Source organism: Gymnoscopelus microlampas, assembly GCF_963454915.1.
Source record: "Gymnoscopelus microlampas genome assembly, chromosome: 13".
In the NCBI taxonomy this organism is placed as follows: Eukaryota; Metazoa; Chordata; class Actinopteri; order Myctophiformes; family Myctophidae; genus Gymnoscopelus; species Gymnoscopelus microlampas.
This window is the reverse complement of record NC_139950.1, coordinates 43,608,577-43,629,873: the sequence shown is the minus strand read 5'-3', so window position 1 is coordinate 43,629,873 and position 21,297 is coordinate 43,608,577. Positions and strand designations below refer to the sequence as shown.

General features: G+C 40.6%; 1 protein-coding gene across 28 annotated transcripts in view; it reads right to left on the bottom strand.

Moving 5' to 3' along the window:
• Nucleotides 1-21,297, bottom strand: part of LOC311059347 (neurexin-1a-like) — a gene marked incomplete at its 5' end in the record, with an annotated part of 638,872 nt that overhangs the window by 445,506 nt on the left and 172,069 nt on the right. For 26 of the 28 annotated variants that reach the window (XM_084077185.1, XM_084077200.1, XM_084077202.1 and 23 more), the window contains one exon: nt 2,298-2,599. In XM_084077185.1, the coding sequence (XP_083933311.1) occupies nt 2,298-2,599 (302 nt within the window). Of the gene's footprint in view, nt 1-2,297; nt 2,666-21,297 lie in introns of all 28 variants that reach the window. The other 2 variants (XM_084077179.1, XM_084077190.1) reach the window with 1 other exon arrangement.

Genomic DNA, 21,297 nt, shown 5'->3' with positions numbered 1-21,297 from the left:
AGACCCCCCCCCTGACACACGATGGAGGAGGAGGATGGAGACGAGAGTCTGGTCCAACCCCCCAACACAGCATGCACCTGCTATGCATGGTGTCATGTTTCACACATACAGTACACTGGAGGTCCAGATTTGGCCAAATCAATGCGTTTACAAATAATCATTTAGCTCAGTATCCAAAATGTATTGTTTTAGTTTTAAATTGAGGGGAAGATAAAAGCGCAACAGTTCCCCCACATATGAGCAGGAACACGTCTAAAGATAAAATGTTCTGTTTTTGAGAACTCTGCTAACACAAACTCACTGAAAAACATTATCAGTCATGTAAGGATAATTCCTTTTAACAGGTCGTTCATGAAAGTCCTTGCGGTCTTGTTTCCAATGAGAACCTGTGAGCAATTAGGGGTTAAGAGTCTTGCTTTCATTTCATCGACACATATGCTGGACTGGCCTGGAATCGAACCTGGGGCAACCAGGGCCTCTGGCTCCCTAGGCGGGCTCACTAACCACTCAGCTATGGCCGCCCCTACATATGCATGTATTCATGCATAATTACAGTAAGTAAGTAAGAAAGAAAGAAATAATTCTGGACACACAAAATAGTTCACATATTGTGTTGGTGATGCTGTATTTTTGATGCAGTTTCTTTGCACTTACTTATTAGGCCAACTAATATTTTCTATCTACACTATTACTTATTACTACTTAGCACCTAATCTGAGTTCCCAGAAGTTTTCGCCAGCTCTCGCATACCAACGGGACAGAATCTGAGCGGACTCGCCTCTTACCGGTCTGAGAGCTGTGCAACTCGTCTAAAAAGTCCGACGAGAGGCAAACAGCAGTACACAACAATGGCGGCCGAAATTTCTCAAGGGGAAATTGCTTCCCGTCGCTCCTATTTACACGCAACACCCACACTGCATGTGGATCCCGCCCCCTTTTCTTCATTGGCTGTTGATTTGAATCAGAACGCAATGGCCGCGCCCCTGTCGTTCAGGCTTTGAGCCGAAGCCTCCCAAACTACTTAGCACCTTACTTGTACAGTATTATAACCGCTTACCTTACATGTATCACATGTATATTGCATGTATCACCATGTACATTGTTAGCAGTCATTTCACAACACATGTACTGTATGAGAATGTGACAAATACAATATCTGTATCTTGAATCCTGAATGCTTTCAGATGTGACAGTGAAGAGCTACTTTGTTGCCATGCTGAAAGATAACGCACACACACACATTGTGTGATCTCCACCAGCATTGAATTTTCGGTGACTAATAATCTTTTCAATTACATCAGTGTAAAGTCTAAATCCTCTATTATGTGACAATGTGATCATAATGTATGCTCTTCTTAAGCTGCACAGGAAACTCGTTAAAACACTGCATTGTAATAGCGAGATTTGTCAACTTAATTCTTGTTACAGTGACCGATTTGTGTGACAACCTGCTGCAATTGACATAAAAGTTGTTAGTATGTAATGAATAATTTTTAGAAAATAGATTAGCAGATGCATTGTTGTAATTAGTTTGGATGTTAACTATTTGATGCATAAAAAATATTAATTTTTACAGAATGCAAACCTGAAAAGTAATAATATGTTAGATGTTATGTACTGTAATGTCTTTGAAGGTTTGAATGAAACGCTGTGTGAAACAGCAATTCCTATATTAGCTGATCAAGCTCTAAGATGTCCCTGCTCAATTGTGGCACCGTTTTATCTCCGCCCAAAATAATCCAATAAGTGACTGTATTAATCCAATTAAAATTAATTGGAAAAATAACGTTCAAATTGTTCAATTTAAATTTGTTTTTAATTAATTCACTCAGTGGCGTGCACAGACATTTTGAGGGGCAGGTGCTCAAGTAAATTATTCTTTTTTTTGTTGACTTGGTCTGCTCTTTTTTTCCCTCTACACCTGAACCTCTTTGCCAAAAATAGCCGATCTACAAGCCCACAACGCCTCGCAGCGCGAGGCGTTGTGGGCTTGTAGATCGGCTATTTTTGGCTAAAGTTCTCCTCAGAAAAGGGATGCTAGGTTTCGAGTGGTTATGGTAAAAAAGAAAAATCATATCACATAAAGAATTGGCGGACCCCCTGTAGTAACTCTGATGACCCCCTGTTGAAGACCCCTGCTGTAAACTGAAAAAAAAAAAAACTTTTTTTTTTCTTTTTTTCAAAAGGGCACTTCTGGTCAAGAGGGCAAAGGGCAGGTGCTCTAGCACCACCTAGAGTCTATCTGTGCACGTCCCTGAATTCACTAACGTCCCTGCCGTCACCGTCTGTACTGTTACCTGACGTAGATTCCTGGTTACTTTGACATCATGCCAATCATTGTCATTAAACTTCCCATTGACCGGCTCCACCAGAGCTTCAAAGGCTCCGGACCCCAAATTAATGACGAGCGAGACCGCTCCGTTTTTCAACGCCAGGTTGACGTAGTCGGCCGATTTGCCCGTGTGCAGCATCAGGCCGTTGCGCTGCAGCGTCTTGAACGAGAGCGTGATCTCGTCGCTGCTGCTCTGGATGGGGTTGGAGGACAGGTCGTAGCAGAAGAACTCGGATCCCTTGAAGGTGGCGACGTACTCTTCCTTTCCTGCAGAGGATACAGACAAAAGGAGGGAGAGGGTTAATGTCAGTGTTTTACAGTGTCCATATAAAGCTGTTAGGAAAGAAGTGGAAAGGAAAGTTGTAATCACTTGTTTCATCAAAACATTAGATCAGGGGTCTTCAACGTTTTCAGGCCACCCTAGCTGAGAGAGAGAGATGAAGCAGGGACCCCCCTCTATATTGTATAAAATTGTGTTTCCCATTTAACTTTTTTTGTTTACTTGGTCTGCTCTTTTTTTCCCTGTACACCAAACACCTCTTTGCTAAAAAATAGCCGATCTACAAGCTCACAACGCCTGAGCTTGTAGATCTGCTATTTTTTGGTAAAGTTCTCCTTAGAAAAGGGATGCTAGGGTTCAAGTGGTTAAGGTAAAAAAGAAAATCATATCACACAAAAATTTGGCGGACCCCCTGTAGTAACTCTGAGGACCCCCTAGGGGTCCCGGACCCCCTGTTGAAGACCCCTGCAATAGATGAATGGCCCGGACGGTTGGCGTAACCATCTGGGCACCTAGGCTGGTAATCCAGCCTGACAGCGTGTCGCAGGTTTGACTCCCGATCCCGACGACTTTTGCCGTGTGTCACCCCCCCATCTCTCCCCCCATTTCCTGTCAGACTACTGTACTCTATCAATAAAGAAAACCAACATTAGATGAATGGCAGAACCGCACAGACGTTGAGGTACTGTATAGAACCATAGAGATCTTACAAAGGTTATTTGTGAAATGGTGAAATTATCATTTAAATCAAATCAAAACAAAAGGAAGCGCTGCCTGCCTGGGTTCAATCACAGTGGCTCAAAACAGGTGCTCTTCAGTGGAACAGGTATAGGAGTAGAAGCAAAGAAACCCAAAGTTCTGCTTGTGGTGAGGCAGACTGTAGGGACAAAATACCGAGGCACTCCGTCTTCAGGTGAAACAAATATAATAATTTGGGGCCTTAATAAGAGCCCTAACTCATTCAGTGCCAATGACGTCGCCGACGCCATTAAAACATTTTTTTTAAATGTTCAGAGCCCAAAATATCATGATTTGAAGATTTGCTGCTCCATTCACTTCTTGTTTAACTTCTTACTGAAAAAGGCTGTATCTCGGGTCCTAAGCACCTTTTTTTACAATGTATTTTTGGCCTTGGCACAGGGGTGATAAAGCCAGAAATAAATTTGGCACTGAATGATTTAACACTCAGGGTAATCATTTAAATCATTTTGTCAGTCTGGCAAACTCCACAATTATAGCTTTGTGTTGTGTTTTAATTGTGTACGGTATTTTTCCCCCCTAAATATATTCTTGCAAGGTAGCCATTGAATTACTTACTGCATACAGTAGAAGCGACGGGGAAATACCGAACCTTATGCAACAGAGGTGTTGTAAAAGTGGGTCATCTAGGGCTGAATGTGGTATATGCCTCCTTTACTATGTCTGTAAGTGATTTCAGACTGGAGGGAGGTGGCAAGCTTCATTGACGTTATAGGATTAGGATTCTTATGAGCAGTATTATATGGATGCATAACTTATCCTTGGCCAGAGAGAATGGCATGGGACAGTAATATACAGTGTTATTTTAACTCAAAGTGTCATACATTATGTTAGTGTTCCATTCTTGGAGGCTACAATTTCACCCGCCCAGGTAAAAACTCTCATTGAGAGAATAAAATGTATTTTTCAACAGTGACCTAGAAATGCAAGTAGCATGCAAAGTAGGGGACTGCACTGACGACCACGTACTGTATGAGACTACTGTATATTGATTCCTAACGGCTCTGTACAAAATGAGGTAGTCTTCAACTGTCTGTTTTAACCCATTGAGACCTGAAGCCGATTCTACATGTCTCCTAAATCTCAACAGCATTCTGAAAAACGCATGTTTCTATATCAGTGGTGCTCAATCTTTTTCATGTCAAGGACCCCCAAAATTATATGTATTTGGCCGCGGACCCCCATCAAAATATCTTGTTCCAGGGACCCCCCAGAAGCAAAGATTTGAGTTAAAAATGTTCGCTTTAAAAATACATATATTCAAAGATTTGCACAAATGTTCACGTTTTTTCAAAAATAGCAGATCTACAAGCTCGTAGCGCGGCACTCGGTGCCGCGCTATGAGCTTGTAGATCTGCTATTTTTGAATAGCCCAAAGTGTAAAATAATGCTTTTTAGCTCAAATCTAAAAATGACACAGTTCCTTAAATGAAAGCTTTTTTTCATTTATTTTTTGTGAAGACAATTCATTGTCTTGCACAATACAATCTGTGTTCATTTAACTCCAATCTAGCACGCTGGTTCTCAATGTGGGGTCCTGGGCACCACAGGGGTCCTTGAGAGGGTTCCAGGGGGTCCCCAGCTAAATGATTGATAGTTAATAGGCACCAAATTGACTTTTAGGGGTCTGTTACTCTCAGAGTTATATTAACATGGAGGATTTCGACTGTCGTCCCAGAGATACAAATCATAGTGGGGTCCCTGGCCTAAATGCATATCAAAATGGGGGTCCTTCCTTAAAAATGAAAAGAGAAACACTGATCCAGTGGAAATAGGGATGCAAATGATTGATTAATTAATTAATTGATAGGTGATAACCTGCTCGATCGATTAATTGATAAGCAGCATTTTTTTTACGACCAAAAGGAACATTATTGTCCGAAACCGAAAATGAGCGCAGAAACATAATTGCCTTTATGTAAATAACATTAACGAGCGTCAACAAGCATCACACACTGGACACAGACACACACCCCTCCCCTCTGTGCGCTATGGAGTCGCATTTCTCTCCAAAAGCCCTTGAATATGATGGAATATGATTAAGGATTACTGTAATTATGGTAAGCTCACATTTCATATCACACACACACACCATACCTGTAACTATGGTGTGAAAAAAATGTTACACATTAACGCAAAAAAAAAAATCTCAATTTTTCTTTTTTCATTTAATTGAAACTCGATACATTTAATTGAGTAAATTCTTAACGGCAATGAATCGATTATAGATTAATTCAGGGGTCTTCAACGTTTTCAGGCCAAGGACACCCTAGCTGAGAGAGAGATGAAGCAGGAACCCCCTCTATATTGTATACAATTGAGTTTCAGATTAAACTTTTTTTGTTTACTTGGTCTGCTCTTTTTTCCCCTCTACACCTAAACCTCTTTGCCAAAAATAGCCGATCTACAAGCTCACAACGCCTCGCAGCGCGAGGCGTTGTGAGCTTGTAGATCGGCTATTTTTTGGCTAAAGTTCTCCTCAGAAAAGGGATGCTAGGGTTGAAGTGGTTAATGTGAGAAAATTAAATCATATCACACAAAGATTTGGCGGACCCCCTGTAGTAACTCTGAGGACCCCCTAGGGGTCCCGGACGCCTTGTTGAAGACCCCTGGATTAATTATTAACATCACTAAGTGGGCTATAGGTCTGTCCATGGAGGAAGCATCCACACAACAGTCCTGTCATAGGCTCACTGGGGCTCTTTCCATCTGTACAGACACTCAATTAAGAGTCCTGTGTGACAGATTCACTAGAGCTCCTTCTTTCCATAAAAAAAAAAGAGATGGTCAATTAATTCTGCTACGTGTTTTCAGCCCAATAAAAGTGAGCAAGCTGACGATTTTCCACGGCAATAAAACACAGCCGCTATCAGAGATATGACAGTGTGGGCTGGATAATTGGAGAGTAACCTTGAAAAAAGCCTCCGAGCGGAGGGGCTTTGATGGGGGACTACGTTACCGAACAAGAAAAACTGTGTGACCGTCAGTGGGTGACGCGTTTGAAGAGCCATTAGGAAGCATTTAAAAACAGGTTTAGACAGATAACAAGCCATTAAACCCACCAGCAGAAAATAAACCACCAAAACACAAATGGACCAAAGCATTCAATTACCATAAATGGGGGAAACTTTGTAGGTTTATGTATGTATGCATACCACACACACACACACACACACACACACACACACACACACACACACACACACACACACACACACGTGACCAAACACATGCACACACTCGCAGGCAGATACACGTGTGTGTGACACAACAGTGATGGAAAAAGTACTCACATTTTTTACTTAAGTAGAAGTATCAATATTGCAATGTAAAAATATTCTGATACAAGAACAAGTCTGGAATTCAAAATGTACTTGAGTAAAAGTACAAAAGTATTGGAATCAACACGTACTTAAAGTAACAGAGGTAAAAGTACTCATTATGCAGAATGTCCCATTTCAAGTTTTCAAATGTATAAAAATCCTTTGAAAATAGCAGATCTACAAGCTCACAATGCGTCATCATGCGACGCATTGTGAGCTTGTAGATCTGCTATTTTCAAATGGCCAAAATGTATATAGGGATGAAGTGGTTAATGCATGTTTTGTAATAATAATCAAAATCTACAAAGTAACTAAAGTTTTCAAATAATTGTAGTGGAGTAAAAGTACAATATTTGCCTCCGAGATGTAGTGGAGTAGAAGTAAAAGTACTGAAAATTGGAAATACTCAAGTCAAGTACAGATACCTAAAAATTCTACTTAGTACAATAATTAAGTAAATGCACTTAGTTACTTTCCACAACTGGACACGTGTGTGTGTGCCAAACGGACACACACACACACACACACACACACACACACACACACACGCACGGTGACACGTCCCGAGCATCGATACAGCATATAAAAGGGGTTGCTGTCCACTACGATTTGTCACCTCATCGATCCCCCCCCCCCCCCCCCCCCCCCCTCTTAAAGGCACTATACGGCACAACCTCCGAGAAAACTACAAGGGACCATAATTGAACCTGACTGGATCTCTCTCCACTCTTTGGCCGCTCCCTCACAGTCTGAGCACCTTTTCATTGTAAACATGGGGGGGAGGGGGGAGAGAGAGAGAGAGAGAGAGAGAGAGAGAGAGAGGGCCCTCTATAGCTCCAGTGCTCGTGGACAACATACCAAACAGATTGAGGTTCAGGGTCACCTCATTCATTTCTCTCTCTCTGTACGTCCCTATATCCCTGCGGTCCCTACAATCAATGTTGTATGACTAATAGAAAACTGTACATTCAAAGTGTGTGTGTGTGTGTGTGTGTGTGTGTGTGTGTGTGTGTGTGTGTGTGTGTGTGTGTGTGTGTGTGTGTGTGTGTGTGTGTGTGTGTGTGTGTGTGTGTGTGTGTGTGTGTGTGTGTGTGTGTGTGTGCGTGCGTGCGTGCGTGTGTGTGTAATGTATTATGTATTGTATTGTATGTGAGGGCAAGTGCATGCATGCGTGTTTGCATACAGGACATTGTATCATATACAACAGATGCAGGGGTGGGAAAAAGTACTCAAATGTTTTACTTAAGTGAAAGTATCAATACTGCAATGTAGAAGTAGTCCGAAATTAAAGATGTACTTGAGTTAAAGTACAAAAGTATTGGTATCAAAATGTACTTAAAGTACCAAAAGTAAAAGTGGCAAAATGTTTGAAAATAGCGGCTATTTAGCGGCTATATAATCGTCTATTTTCAAATAGCCTAGCTATAAAACAGAGCTAAATTGGTTAATGTATGTTTTATAATGTAATCGTTCATATCTGCAAAGTAACTAGTAACTAAAGTTGTCAAATAATTGTAGTGGAGTAAAAGCACAATATTTGCCTCTGAGATGTAGTGGAGTAAAAGTAAAAATATAGAAAAATTGAAATACTCCAGTAAAGTAAACATTCCTAAAATGTGTACTTAAGTACAGTACTTGAGTAAATGTACTTAGTTACTTTCCACCACTGGTAATGCATTGTGTATTATATGTATGTGAGCGCGTGTGCATGCATGCGTGTGTTTGCATACACAACATTGTATTGAATCATAACAGATGACACACATAATGTTGTGTGACAATTGAGGGATGAGTAATAAATACATGGTGATAATAATCAGCTCATGAAAAAGATCATTATACGGTATGTGTTGTTCACAATATGTGCCATTATATGTCTCCAGGGCAATGGAGTGCATCTGCAAGTGTGTACACGAGTGCATGCGAGGCCCCCCCCCCGCTGGGAACAGACAGCGTTTCAGCCCACTGGGGGGAAACCAGCCGTCTGAGAAAGTGTGAGGCTTCTTTTTGATGTTTTTTTCCTTCTTTTTAAAGTTGTTCATGTGACGACATTTTATGAGAATACAGGGAATAGGAACGTTTAAAGGTGCAATCCCTTTTTTCATTTTGATGATGAGGAATGTGTGACCATAGAAGCCTGCATGCGAGATTACCTTTTGTTGTGTTTGTTTTTTTCTCTCTGTCTTTGCTTCTAGGGGTCCCTGGAACAACATATTTTGAGATGGGGGTCTGCGGCCAAATACATATAATTGTGGGGGTCCATGGCATGAAAAAGTTTGAGAACCACTGATATATAGCAACATACGTTTTATCAAAAAAAAAGGTTTTAGAAGACATTTGTAGAATCCCCAGAAGCAAAGATTTCAGTTACAAATGTTCGCTTAAAAAATAAATATATATATATTCAAATGTTTCCAAAAAATAGCAGATCTTCAAGCCGCGCTACAAGCTTGTATATCTGCTATTTTTGAATAGCCAAAAGTATAAAATAATGGTTATAGGCAAAAGAAAATCTAAAATGACACAGTATGCGTTCCCGGTCTTAACGGGTTAAATGAACACTCAGGCTTTTACAGCGTAGTGTTATCACGTGCGTTCCTCTCCCGCTGGGTAATCTGGGTGTGTCCCAGTTGCCTCCCTCTGTGCTGTCCTCTGTGTGACTGTCTCCCCAGTCAATCAAACCTCAGTGAACTGTTGCAACCGTAAATGCCCTTGAGTGATGATGACGCCGAAACGGGAGAAAACCGAGGACAACCCGCTCTCACTCACACAATACGACGTCTTTCAGAGAGCAGGAAGAATGAATGAATACAAACAACAAAGTCACACAGAAATATTTCATAAGTGTAGCTTCTAAAGGAGAGCCGTGAATAGAAACCCAGGTATAGGTTTCAGTTGTTCATCATAGTCTTCAGGCTCAATGGGACATGGTGCAGTAGTACTGGTCAATTCAGCACTGCACAATACTGTATTATATTCAGGGGTGGAAAGTACCGTAATTACTCACTGTTACTTCAGTATAATTAATACTTTTACTCCACTACATACGCAACCCATTTTTTTTTCACCCAGTGCCAATTGCCTAAGCATGTAATCCTGGGCGCTACTCTCCCTCTGTCAGTCTGGGGAGAGCCCCGAACTGAGTTCATATATATGACCAGCAGATGCTTAAGAAAGCATCATCTATTAGAGCGGACAGCTCTCATCCCCTAAATCCTGTATATGAATTATTGCCTTCCGGCCAAACGTTAAAGACCCCTGCAGCTAAAAACAAAAGGTACAAAATCTCATTTGTACTTCTTCCATTCGTGCCATCAATAATGGAAGCAGGAGGAGGTATTAATTGCTATTATTATCTGGATCTTGTGATCATGTCCAGGTCTATGTTTATGTCTTGTCTTGTGTACGTACGTTTACTGTGTCTTGGAGTTTCCTATTAACTGCTGTAACATAAATTTCCCAGTTTGGGGAATAATAAACTTGAACTTGAACATGCTTCCTTCAATGCATGAGGAGCCTTCTTGTCACCTGACAGGGGGGAGTTTCCCCGGTAGGACGTAGCGCGTGGAAGGAACACATTATTCCAACCAGTTCCTTTCCCCTCCATCAGCCGCCCCGGCTGACCAGGGGGAGGCAGTATAGTGACCAGGATTACTGCATGATTTTTGTGAGGGTACCTACCCTAGGGGACATGGGGAGAACATGCAAACTCCACACAGAAAGGCCCTTTCACCAACCCCACCTAGGGTATGGGCACTGATGATGGAGGAGAGAACACGCCCATAGCGTCCCCGGCGGGAATCGAACCCAGGACCTTCTAGCTGTGAGGCGACAGCGCTACCGACTGTGCCCCTTACATACGCAATTTTGACACCTTTAGTTACTCAGTTCCTTTGCAGATCAACTGATACATTATGGTGTTACGACAATAGTTTAAACTACAGTGGTCACCTGTTCATTCATGCACGATCTTCAAACGGCCACCTATTGGACATCAGAGGTTTTCAAAGGTTTCTTTAGGTACTTTTCAAAGTTGACGCCCACAGATTCTTGGCACCTCCCATTGAAATGATTAGAAAGTGTAGTGTGGCCGTCCAGCCACGAGATGGCGCTTGGTATCAAAATGTATTTTAAAAAAGTAAGTAAGGCATGTGTTCAAAATGTTACTTGAGTAAAAGTACAAAGTATTGGCATCAAAATATACTTAAAGTACCAAAAGTAAAAGTACTGAAATGTTTGAAAGTAGCCGATCTACGAGCTTGTAGATCGTCTATTTTCTAATGGCCGTGGTATAATATAGGGCTAAAGTGGTTAATGTATATGTTTTATAATCAGTGTTGGGCTATATTACTTAGGAGAGTAATATGTTACCTACTTGTATTACTTATTACTCCTTTGAAAAGTAATAATATTATATAACGTATTACTTGGAATCAAGAGTAATATATTACATATTACTTTATATTACTTTCCCCGTGCCCCCCCCCCCCTCAAAAAAAAGACGTGTACAGTTTTTAGCCTTTTAGAACTGAATCCAATTTAATGGAACAATAGAAAACAGTTTTTATCTTTTTAAGTATTTTGCTGCTACAGATTCCATATTTGGAATTGGAACAATAATTATCCTTACAGGAACAACATAAATCTGAACTGCACACACTGGCTGCAGCCTCTCAGAAACTGAAACAATAAAGTAAACTTTTTGAACATTTCTTAACCTTTTCACTTACAACAGTCAATATTAATTAGCCAAAGTGCAAGGGGGGGAGATATAGAGCAGTGGTTCTCAAACTTTTTCATGTGAAGGACCTCCAAATTGACACTTATTAGCCCGCGGACCCCCATTTTGAGAGAGAGAGAGAGAGAGAGAGAGAGAGAGAGAGAGAGAGAGAGAGAGAGAGAGAAAGAAGAGAGAGAGAGAGAGAGAGAGAGAGAGAGAGAGAGAGAGAGAGAGAGAGAGAGAGAGAGAGAGAGAGAGAGAGAGAGAGAGAGAGAGTGTTAAATCAGGGGTCTTCGACAGGAGGTCCGAGACCCCTAGAGGGTCCTCAGAGTTACTGTCGGGGGTCCGGCAGTAATGTGTGGTTCCACGGTGTGGTGGGGACAGAGGTACTGTAGGGGGGAGGGGAACCTGATAGCAGAGTTCCTCAGCTTATTTGGAATACTGTAGTGTAGGCTACACAGTATATCATTAACATAACCGGTTTTGCTATCTGCTACCTACCTCCCCCTACTGTCTGTCTGTCTGTCTGTGCCCACACACTGCACAGTCAGACACACACACACACACACACACACACACACACACACACACACACACACACACACACACACACACACACACACACACACACACACACACACACACACACACACACACACACACGATGTGCAAGTGTTTGAAAACTTTAGTTACTTTGTAGATTTTGATTATTATTACAAAACATACATTAACCATTAACCTTATATAAAGTTGTCTATTTAAAAATAGCAGAACTAAGCTACACGTTGTGAGCTTGTAGATCTGCTATTTTACATTTCGTCACCTTATTAAACTAATGGCCTAAGTCATTTTTTCAAGGTTTTCAGGAAAAATAAAAAACTGATCCAGAACAAAACTATATGATATTTCTTAATCATTTCACCCAAAATGTTTATAACAAATTATGACTATTTAAATAGAAATAACACTGTCTGTCAGTTATGTAACATAAGAGATTTAAATAGGTTTAAATAGGATTAAATCTGACTTAGGCCAAAATAAAAAGCAAAACAAATTACAAAATGGCCTAAATCAGTAAATAATTTGGCTTAAGTCACAAAAACATGTGACTTAGGCCAAACGAAAGGCCTATTTTGTCCTAAGTCACACTAGGGAGTTAGGCCATTATACTAAAAGGGGCGTGAACAGCATGATCCTTTTCAATTAGGAGATAGGCGATTTTACCAGAGGTGGCCAGTGTCATGAGGACCTGACTTAGGCAAAAATATAATTTCCTCAAAAAATGACTTAGGCCATTAGTTTAATAAGGTGACGATTTTGACATAACGTGTGAAAGAGGACTTTCTGCATAACAAGTAGAGAGAAAGAGAGAGAGAGGGAAATAGTCCAGTAAAGAAAAAAAAAAACCTAAAATCTTTACTTATGTACAGTACTTGTGTAATGTAATGTGTTACTTTACACCACAGTAAAATGTTTGAAAATACATTGTTGTGTAAAATGTTTGAAAATATTTTGATGCCAGTACTTTGTAGTTTTACTCAGTAACATTTTTAACACAGGCCTTTTACTTGTAACAGAGTATTTTTATATTGTGGTAACAAAAACTGGACATTCCGCATGGAATTTACAAGCTCATAGCGTGGGATTTAAACCCGGGCCGCAAAATCACTGGACATCAGCTTTAACCACAAGAGGGACTCTTACTTAAGCATCAGAAAGATACATACAACTTACAGAGATGCTCGTAGGCCTGCGTCCTGCGTCGCTGACGCACCATATTGCGAAAGGACGCATTCATGACAACACTAGTGCGTCCATGGGACGCAGTGATCTACATGGACTCACTCGGTTAGGCACCGTTGGTGGAGAAGTATAACTCTCCGGTTAGACACCGTTGGTGGAGAAGTATAACTCTCCGGTTAGGCACCGTTGGTGGAGAAGTATAACTCTCCGGTTAGACACCGTTGGTGGAGAAGTATAACTCTCCTGTTAGGCACCGTTGGTGGAGAAGTATAACTCTCCGGTTAGACACCGTTGTACTGGATAAGTATAACTCGGTTAAACAGCGTTGTGTACGCTACACACACACAGAGAGAGAGAGAGACACGGCATGAGGACCTGCTCTTAAACGTGTTAAAACGTCTTGGATAGACCACTGTCTGGAATAATAACTGATCATCATACATATAGGTCTACTACTAATCTTTGTTGCTATTGTCATCTTAAATTGACCAGCCAAAGTAAAATCCCCGATTTTAGAGTGTTCTCCAACTTGCTTGGAGATGATGTGGTGGATTACCGCATGTTGCCAATCAGCTGTGTAACATTAGCAGGTTAACGATGGCTCGTTGAGCCTATGCATTTGACCCTGATTTGACCACAAAGGCAAACAAAAGCACTAATTAATGGCAGCTGTAAGTAACCGGTTGTCTATCGTCTGTGTCTTGTGTATGTTTAATAGGCAACTGGATGTTTTCTGTAGCTTCTTAGAGATATCATAACAATTAATTCCCTGAAGAGGGTAGAGTAGACCCTCTCCCTCATGCTAAACTTAAAGTGACTTATAAGGTTCCACTTCTCCTCAAAAAGACAACTTTATTTTCCTTTCTCAATGACAAGCCTAATAGTATTATTGCATGTTGACTATGTGCAATAACGGCAAGCCAATGTTCATAGGCATTGTCAGTATTTGTCTTCATTATTTCTTGAATTCCTATTTCTTTATTTGCCAATGCTTCCACTGTAAGCCAGTGTTTTCAGTCTTTTATTGCTACACAAATAGTAAAAAATAAATTATAATAATAATAATAATACAAAATAAAATAATAATGATTAAAAGGTTCTATGATTAAATGTATTCTATTGGTCAAAGGTATGTTAAATCCACCTGTTGCCCACTACTAGTATTTCTTACCATAAGGTGTGCTAATACTACAGAATCATATACATTTGAAAAAATATATTTATGATTTTTTAATATATGTATATATATCGGTATCGGTCTTGAAAAGCAGGAACGGGTCACACTGATCTAGATCTGCTATTTTCACAATATGTATCTGTGGAACTGAATCAAACTAAATTAAGTGCCTCAACTCCTAATTCCTCAGGGTGGGGGGTCCCCAGTTAAAATATGATTATTTTGGGGGGTCGCTGCCTGAAAAGGTTGAGATCCACTGCATCAGGATATAATGTACACAGTCACACACGCATAGAAGATATGGAGATTGGAGATCAAAGAAAACGATAGGGGGGGGGGGGATGTGTAATTGGGGACCCATAAAATGTTTCTGGGACCCATCTGAATGACCACCCTTGCATCCCAGGACCCATTACATTGAAAACCTAGCAACATCACTGAACTTAAAACATCACATCAGAGAAAATTTGATGCATTTAGGGTTGACCTTAAAAGGCAGTTGATACCCAGTTAATACTGAAGACAGAGAGAGAGGGGTGCTTGAGCTAATGTGAGCATTTTTTCCACCACTGAGAACATGATTTAAAAAAAAGCTAAATTCTCCCCCAACCCCCTCTCCCTGCTGACTGTAGCCTACCTAACTGTGTGTGAAGGTGGCCAAACTTGTTTTGTGACAACAATGGCCAAGCTTGAAGCCACTGTCTGTCTATTAGCATATGTTAACCATGATCCTCTCTCACTGAATGAAAGGAAGGGGTCGCGACCAGCGTTGCCATGTTTGCTTATTATAAGCAACCTGTTTTTCTGTAAAGTTGCTTGTAAATATTGGTAGAAGCTTGCTGCTTTTTATTTGAGAACTTGAGGTGCATATAGGTTTAATGTGCTCATGTGGCCTATAATAATCAATCTCTTTTGGGCTTGTTTTCATAGACCTGTTTGCTTATTTCTCTCGTAAACTCTGGCAACACTGGTCGCAACAGCTGTCTCCTATGACTGAGAGAGAGAGAAAAAAAAAGAATGAGAAAAACACTGGCTTATCCTCTGTTCTTTAATTGTTGTTCTTCAGTGGTGGAAGAAGTACTCAGATATTTTACTTAAAGTAAAAGCCACCACATATACCACATAAAAATACATGTAGAATGTCCCGTTTCACAGGTTATCAAAATATATAAAAATCCTTTGAAAATAGCAGATCTATAAGCTCACAACGCATCACATGGCTATTTTTAAATAGCCAACGTTTATATAAGGCTAGTGTCATGAGGACCTGACTTAGGCAAAAATATAATTTCCTCAAAAAATGACTTAGGCCATTAGTTTAATAAGGTGACGATTTTGACATAACGTGTGAAAGAGGACTTTCTGCATAACAAGAGAAAGAGAGAGAGAGGGAAATAGTCCAGTAAAGAAAAAAAAAAAACTAAAATCTTTACTTATGTACAGTACTTGTGTAATGTAATTTGTTACTTTACACCACTGTAAAATGTTTGAAAATACACTGTTGTGTAAAATGTTTCAAAATAGCATTGTGAAAATTGTGAGCTTGTAGATCAGCTATTTTCAAATAGCCTATGTATAAAATAAAGTAAAAGTACTGGAAATTGGAAATACTCTAGTACATAAGTTTGTTTTATTAATTCAATGATAAATTGTCTGCATTCATAAGTTCTCTAATGACTTCTGCTTTTAAGAAATAAACTGCAAGTAGAGTAATTGCTTTCCTCTGCTCTCTTCTGCCACCTACTGTCCACCTAAAATGAAAAACTTAAAACACACCCCCAAGGCATAGCCACACCCCCAACCTTTCACAACCTAAGGTTATGGTGGGTTATGGTGGGTACCTTTCAGAGACTCTGGTGCGTATGTGAATAGGTGACCACTGTACACAGTTATGACTGTAGCAGTCCTTACGCCACAACTCATAACATTGTTATTGTCTGCTTGGGCGTTTTGTTATGGTATTTTCCTTTCATCTTTAACACATTCAAGATACATTTGCTCCTAAACGGTGCTCACGACATTCGTGTTCGAGGTTAATCATCATCTTTAAATCTTTAAACGAGGACAGAAGTTTGCCATAACAGATGAATGTTAATCAATAGCATGCAATTGCGGGATGCCATTTGGGGCTCTCCTTCTCTAGAGCCATATAATAAACCTGTGATCGTCGTGGTGCAGAAAATAGCACCCATTATCGATCGGGTTGAGGCTGTAAAATTACTCGCCGCTTAACTCATTAAGACCGGGAACGCATCTGTGTCATTTTAGATTTTAGCTGTAACCATTATCTTATTCTCATGCAGATCTACAAGCTCATAGCGCCGTGAGCTTGTAGATCTGCTAGTCTTTTGGAAAAATTGTGAACTTTTGTGAAAATCTTTGAATATATTTTTTAAAGCAAACATTTGTAACTCAAATCTTTGCTTCTGGGGGGATTCTACAAATGTCTTCTAAGTCCGAACAGTTTTTGGGAAAAAACGTATGTTGTCTCAATCTTTTTTTCATGTCAAGGACCCCCAAAATGCGGACCCCCCATCTCAAAATATATTGTTCCAGGAAAGAAGTAAGGATTTGAGTTACAAATATTCACTTAATTATTTTTTTATAAATTCAACAAAATTGCACAAATTTGCAAAGATTTTCACGATTTTTCAAAAAATAGCAGATCTTCAAGCTCGTAGCGCGGCACTCGGTGCCGCGCTATGAGCTTGTATATCTGCTATTTTTGAATAGCCAAAGAAATAAAAAAAAAATGGCACACAGATGCGTTCCTGGTCTTAATGGGTTAAATTCAATTAGAGTCAGTGAAAAAAAAACAAAGTCCAGAAGGCATGCTTTTTTTTTTGCAGGACGAGAACAAACCGTTGATGATGCAAACGACAAGGGAGTCATTCTGCTCCGGAGCCAACAACAACAACATAAAAGAGGCCGAATAAAAGGCCTTCAAAGTATTATCGAAGCCTCGGTTAGCGGAAGCTAAGCATGTGGAACCTATCCCATTGATTTAACATTATAATGCACTGAGGACTGGAGTCACAGACCAGGTGAACATCACACAGAAAGTAAAGTGATGCCAGTTCATTCAGGGCAGCAGAACCACAACAGGATGTGTGTATGTGTGTGTGCGCATGTGGATGCAACATGTGGAGCTTTCATTTAACTCAGAGAGTGAGGGTCCATTTCTACCCATTCAGAGTTAACCACTGAAGCCCAATAGACTTTTTTGCACAACAAATTCGATATGTTGAAGCTTGTAGATCTGCTATTATCGTTATTATAAAAATTCATTCATTCAAAAGTCTTCTTGGGTAATTTGTAAAAAATAAATAAATGAAAATGCAATTATTTTGAAAACCTTTGACATGCCCAAAATAGGGACACCAGGGTCAATGCAGTTAACTTAAACCATATAACTATTTGACCGGGGTCCCCCAGGGCTCTATACTAGGTCCGCTAATAATTCCCTATACTAATGAATGCTCTAGATTTGACTGTGTCATCAGTGTTGCTGCCAGTGGTTAGAAAAAGCACTCAAATTATTTATTTAAAGTAAAAGTATCAATACTGCAATATAGAAATACTCTGTAACAAGTAAACGTCCAGAATTCAAAATGTACAGATCCACACAAGCTCACAATGCGTTGCGATCCAACGCCTTGTGAGCTTGTAGATCGGCTATTTTCAAATGGGCAAAATGTATATGGCCAAAATGAAGTGGTTAGTGCATGTTTTGTAATAATAATCTACAAAGCAACTAAAGTTTGCAAATAATTGTAGTGGAGTAATAGTACAATATTTGCCTCTGAGATGTAGAAGTAAAAGCACTGAAAATTGGAAATACTCAAGTAAAGTAAAAAAAACACCTCAGAATTGTAAGTACTTGAGTAAATGTACTTAGTTACGGTTGCTGCTCTGATAGTAATCTGGCATTGTGTGCTTTTTGAATTGTACTTCACCCACGTGCATCACTAGCTCTTTCTTGTCGGTCAACACAAAAAGAAGAAGACATAACAGATAGTGACTCAGAGACCTGGCAGGGGTTTAAGGAATATTAACCTACAAAACACATGCCAAGAGAGACTCCGTTCTGCCCAACATCACAGAGATGTTGTGACCGCTGTGATGAACGAAGGCAAAAACAAGCGAAAGGGGGTCTGATAACAGCATGGTGCCCCTGTGCAAGGTGCAGCAATGGATGGTAAATTGTTGCATCATGTGCCAGCATGTTAACATGAGCTGTGTAGCCTACATCTTACAATGTAAATTGAAAACAAAATGCGGTTCCTTTACATTCTCTACAGCAGGGGTCTTCAACAGGGGGTCCGGGACCCCTAGGGGGTCCTCAGAGTTACTACAGGGGGTCCGCCAAATCTTTGTGTGATATGATTTTTTTTTTTTTACATTAACCACTTGAACCCTAGCATCCCTTTTCTGAGGAGAACTTAAGCCAAAAATAGCAGATCTACAAGCTCACAACGCCTCGCACTGCGAGGCGTTGTGAGCTTGTAGATCGGCTATTTTTGGCAAAGAGTTATAGGTGTAGATGGAAAAAAGAGCAGCAAATGTTTATCTGAAACACAATTGTATACAATATAGAGGGGGTCCCTGCTTCATCTCTCTCAGCTAGGTTTTAAGAGGGTGTTTCCAATCCAACTCCATTCTCTCTTTTGAATGTTTTAAGTCAATGGAATCCTAGACTGAGAGAACGAGAGCAATCCATGGTCTCGAAGGGCGGATCCAAACCCAGGCGCCCGGAGCAGGCGCGTCCTCCGATTGCTTCACCAATCTATGTCCCCGCCTCCCCCCCCCCCCCCCCCCCCCCCCCCAAGACCATCGTTCCTGCACCGTTCGCCCAGACGTTTTTCTTTTGAAACAAAAAAAAAAGGCTGGGTTTCCGAGGCTAATGGAATCCTGGCTTGTTATTATTCTTACATTTGTCTCTCCACCAGGTGTTTAATATTATTCAGATGCTTGTGCATTAGGTAGTATAATCACTAGTAGTTGTCAACACCACACAGAAACACCGTAACATCCAAATACTGCAAGAGCAGATACAACAACATGTCATGACAGAGGCTCTCTCTGTGTATGTGTATGTGGGGATGGCTGACTCATACTGTGTGTGTTTAGCTTGATGCACAACAGGTGAGTTGTCAGACCCAGCTCAGAGGCTAATTAGTTTAACTCAGGCCAGATGTGACTCTGGTTGATGGCTTGAATCAGCCATCAACCTCCCTACACTGCTTTTGCAGACAACACTTTTTGCTGGGTGAAGCTGAAAACTGAATTGCCCCCCTTTACTATACTGTGATAGGTGTAGTAGTGTCACCTGAGGTGTGCAGTTAGTTGTGGCTAGTCTATTTTTGTTGGGGCACACTACAGACCAACCGTGTTCTAGAACAGTGGTTCTCAAACTTTTTCATGTCAAGGACCCCCAAATTGACACTTATTACCCCACGGACCCCCATTTGAAAAGATAAGCCAGGGACCCCCATAAGAGAAGGTTTTTACGGATCTCTAGCAGTGATTCTCAACCATTTTAATTTCAAGGACCCCCAGTTTGACATGCATTAGGGCTACGGACCCCCATTTAATGGCATTTCTATCTCTGGGACCCCAATTCATATTGTAAAATCAATGTTAATTTAACTCTGAGAGAGTACGGGTCCATTTGGTTCCATTTGTACACTTTCAGAGTTACAGACATATATGGGTCCATTTGGTTCCTAACTATCCATCATTTAGCTGGGGACCCCCTGGAACCCCCTCAAGTACCCCTGGGGGTCCCCGCACGCCACTTTGAGAACCAATGTTCTAGAATGCTGCCCCTTCTGTATAGGCCTGTCACAATTATTACGTAATCATCCAATCGCAATTACTGTATTAAAGACAATCGCAATTATTTTGTCATAATTGTCATAATCATTTCCAAATATTGTTTCCGGGGGAACTACGTACGACAGAAGTCCCGCCCCTATAGACACTCTCTGCATTAGGTCGTGACCATGCAGGCTTTTCTCTTCGCAGATAAAACTAAAGGCGAGGAACGATGCTGAGGTCCCGATAGATTCCAGTCTGTTCCTATTCACCCGTTTGCCAGAGAGGCTTGCCGCTTACGATGGAAAGGCAAAAATACACAGGCAAGACACATTTCAACCACACCTGGTGGAGAAGTAATGTCGAGTCCTTAGACAAAATGAGGAAAAACGATGCCCAAAAACCTAGTTTGGGCATTCCATTAAGACCTGGAACTGTGTCATTTTTAGATTTGAGTTAAAAAGCTTTACTTTGCACTCATAAAAAAATAGCAGATATACAAGCTCATAGCGCGGCACCGAGTGCCACGCTATGAGCTTGTAGATCTGCTGTTTTTGAAAAATCGTGAAAATGTGTGCAAATCTTCTGAATATATATATTTTTAAAGCGAACATGTTTAACTCAAATCTTTTCTTCTGGGGGTCCCTGGAACAACATATTTTGATGGGGGTCTGCGGCCAAATACATATCATTTTGGGGGTCCTTGACGTGAAAAAGATTGAGCACCACTGATATAGAAACATACATTTTTCAGAAAAGTTGAGATTTAGGAGACATGTCTCAATGGAGGCGAAAATGTTCAACTTTCAAAAACAGCAAGACACCGTTGTACATAAGTATGAGTTCCAAGTATGAAAGTGGTTAATTCTGTCTGTGTCTAAAGAATATACTGCCAAATTATGGACAAACACAACTAAAACAAAGTGAGAATGTCAACCACTATATTGACAAACAGACGACACTGCGTAGGCAATGCTAAAACAGCCACAGAGATTAATTAGTTGCTCATCTTCACTCGCTGTCTTCTTTGTGGCTGTGGCTCAGAAGAGCTCCCGGCGTTTACTGCGACTATTGGTACACAAAACAACCCTGTTTATCCCAGTCAAATGTCGCATGAACGCTCCGTATCTCTCCCCCACCACACAC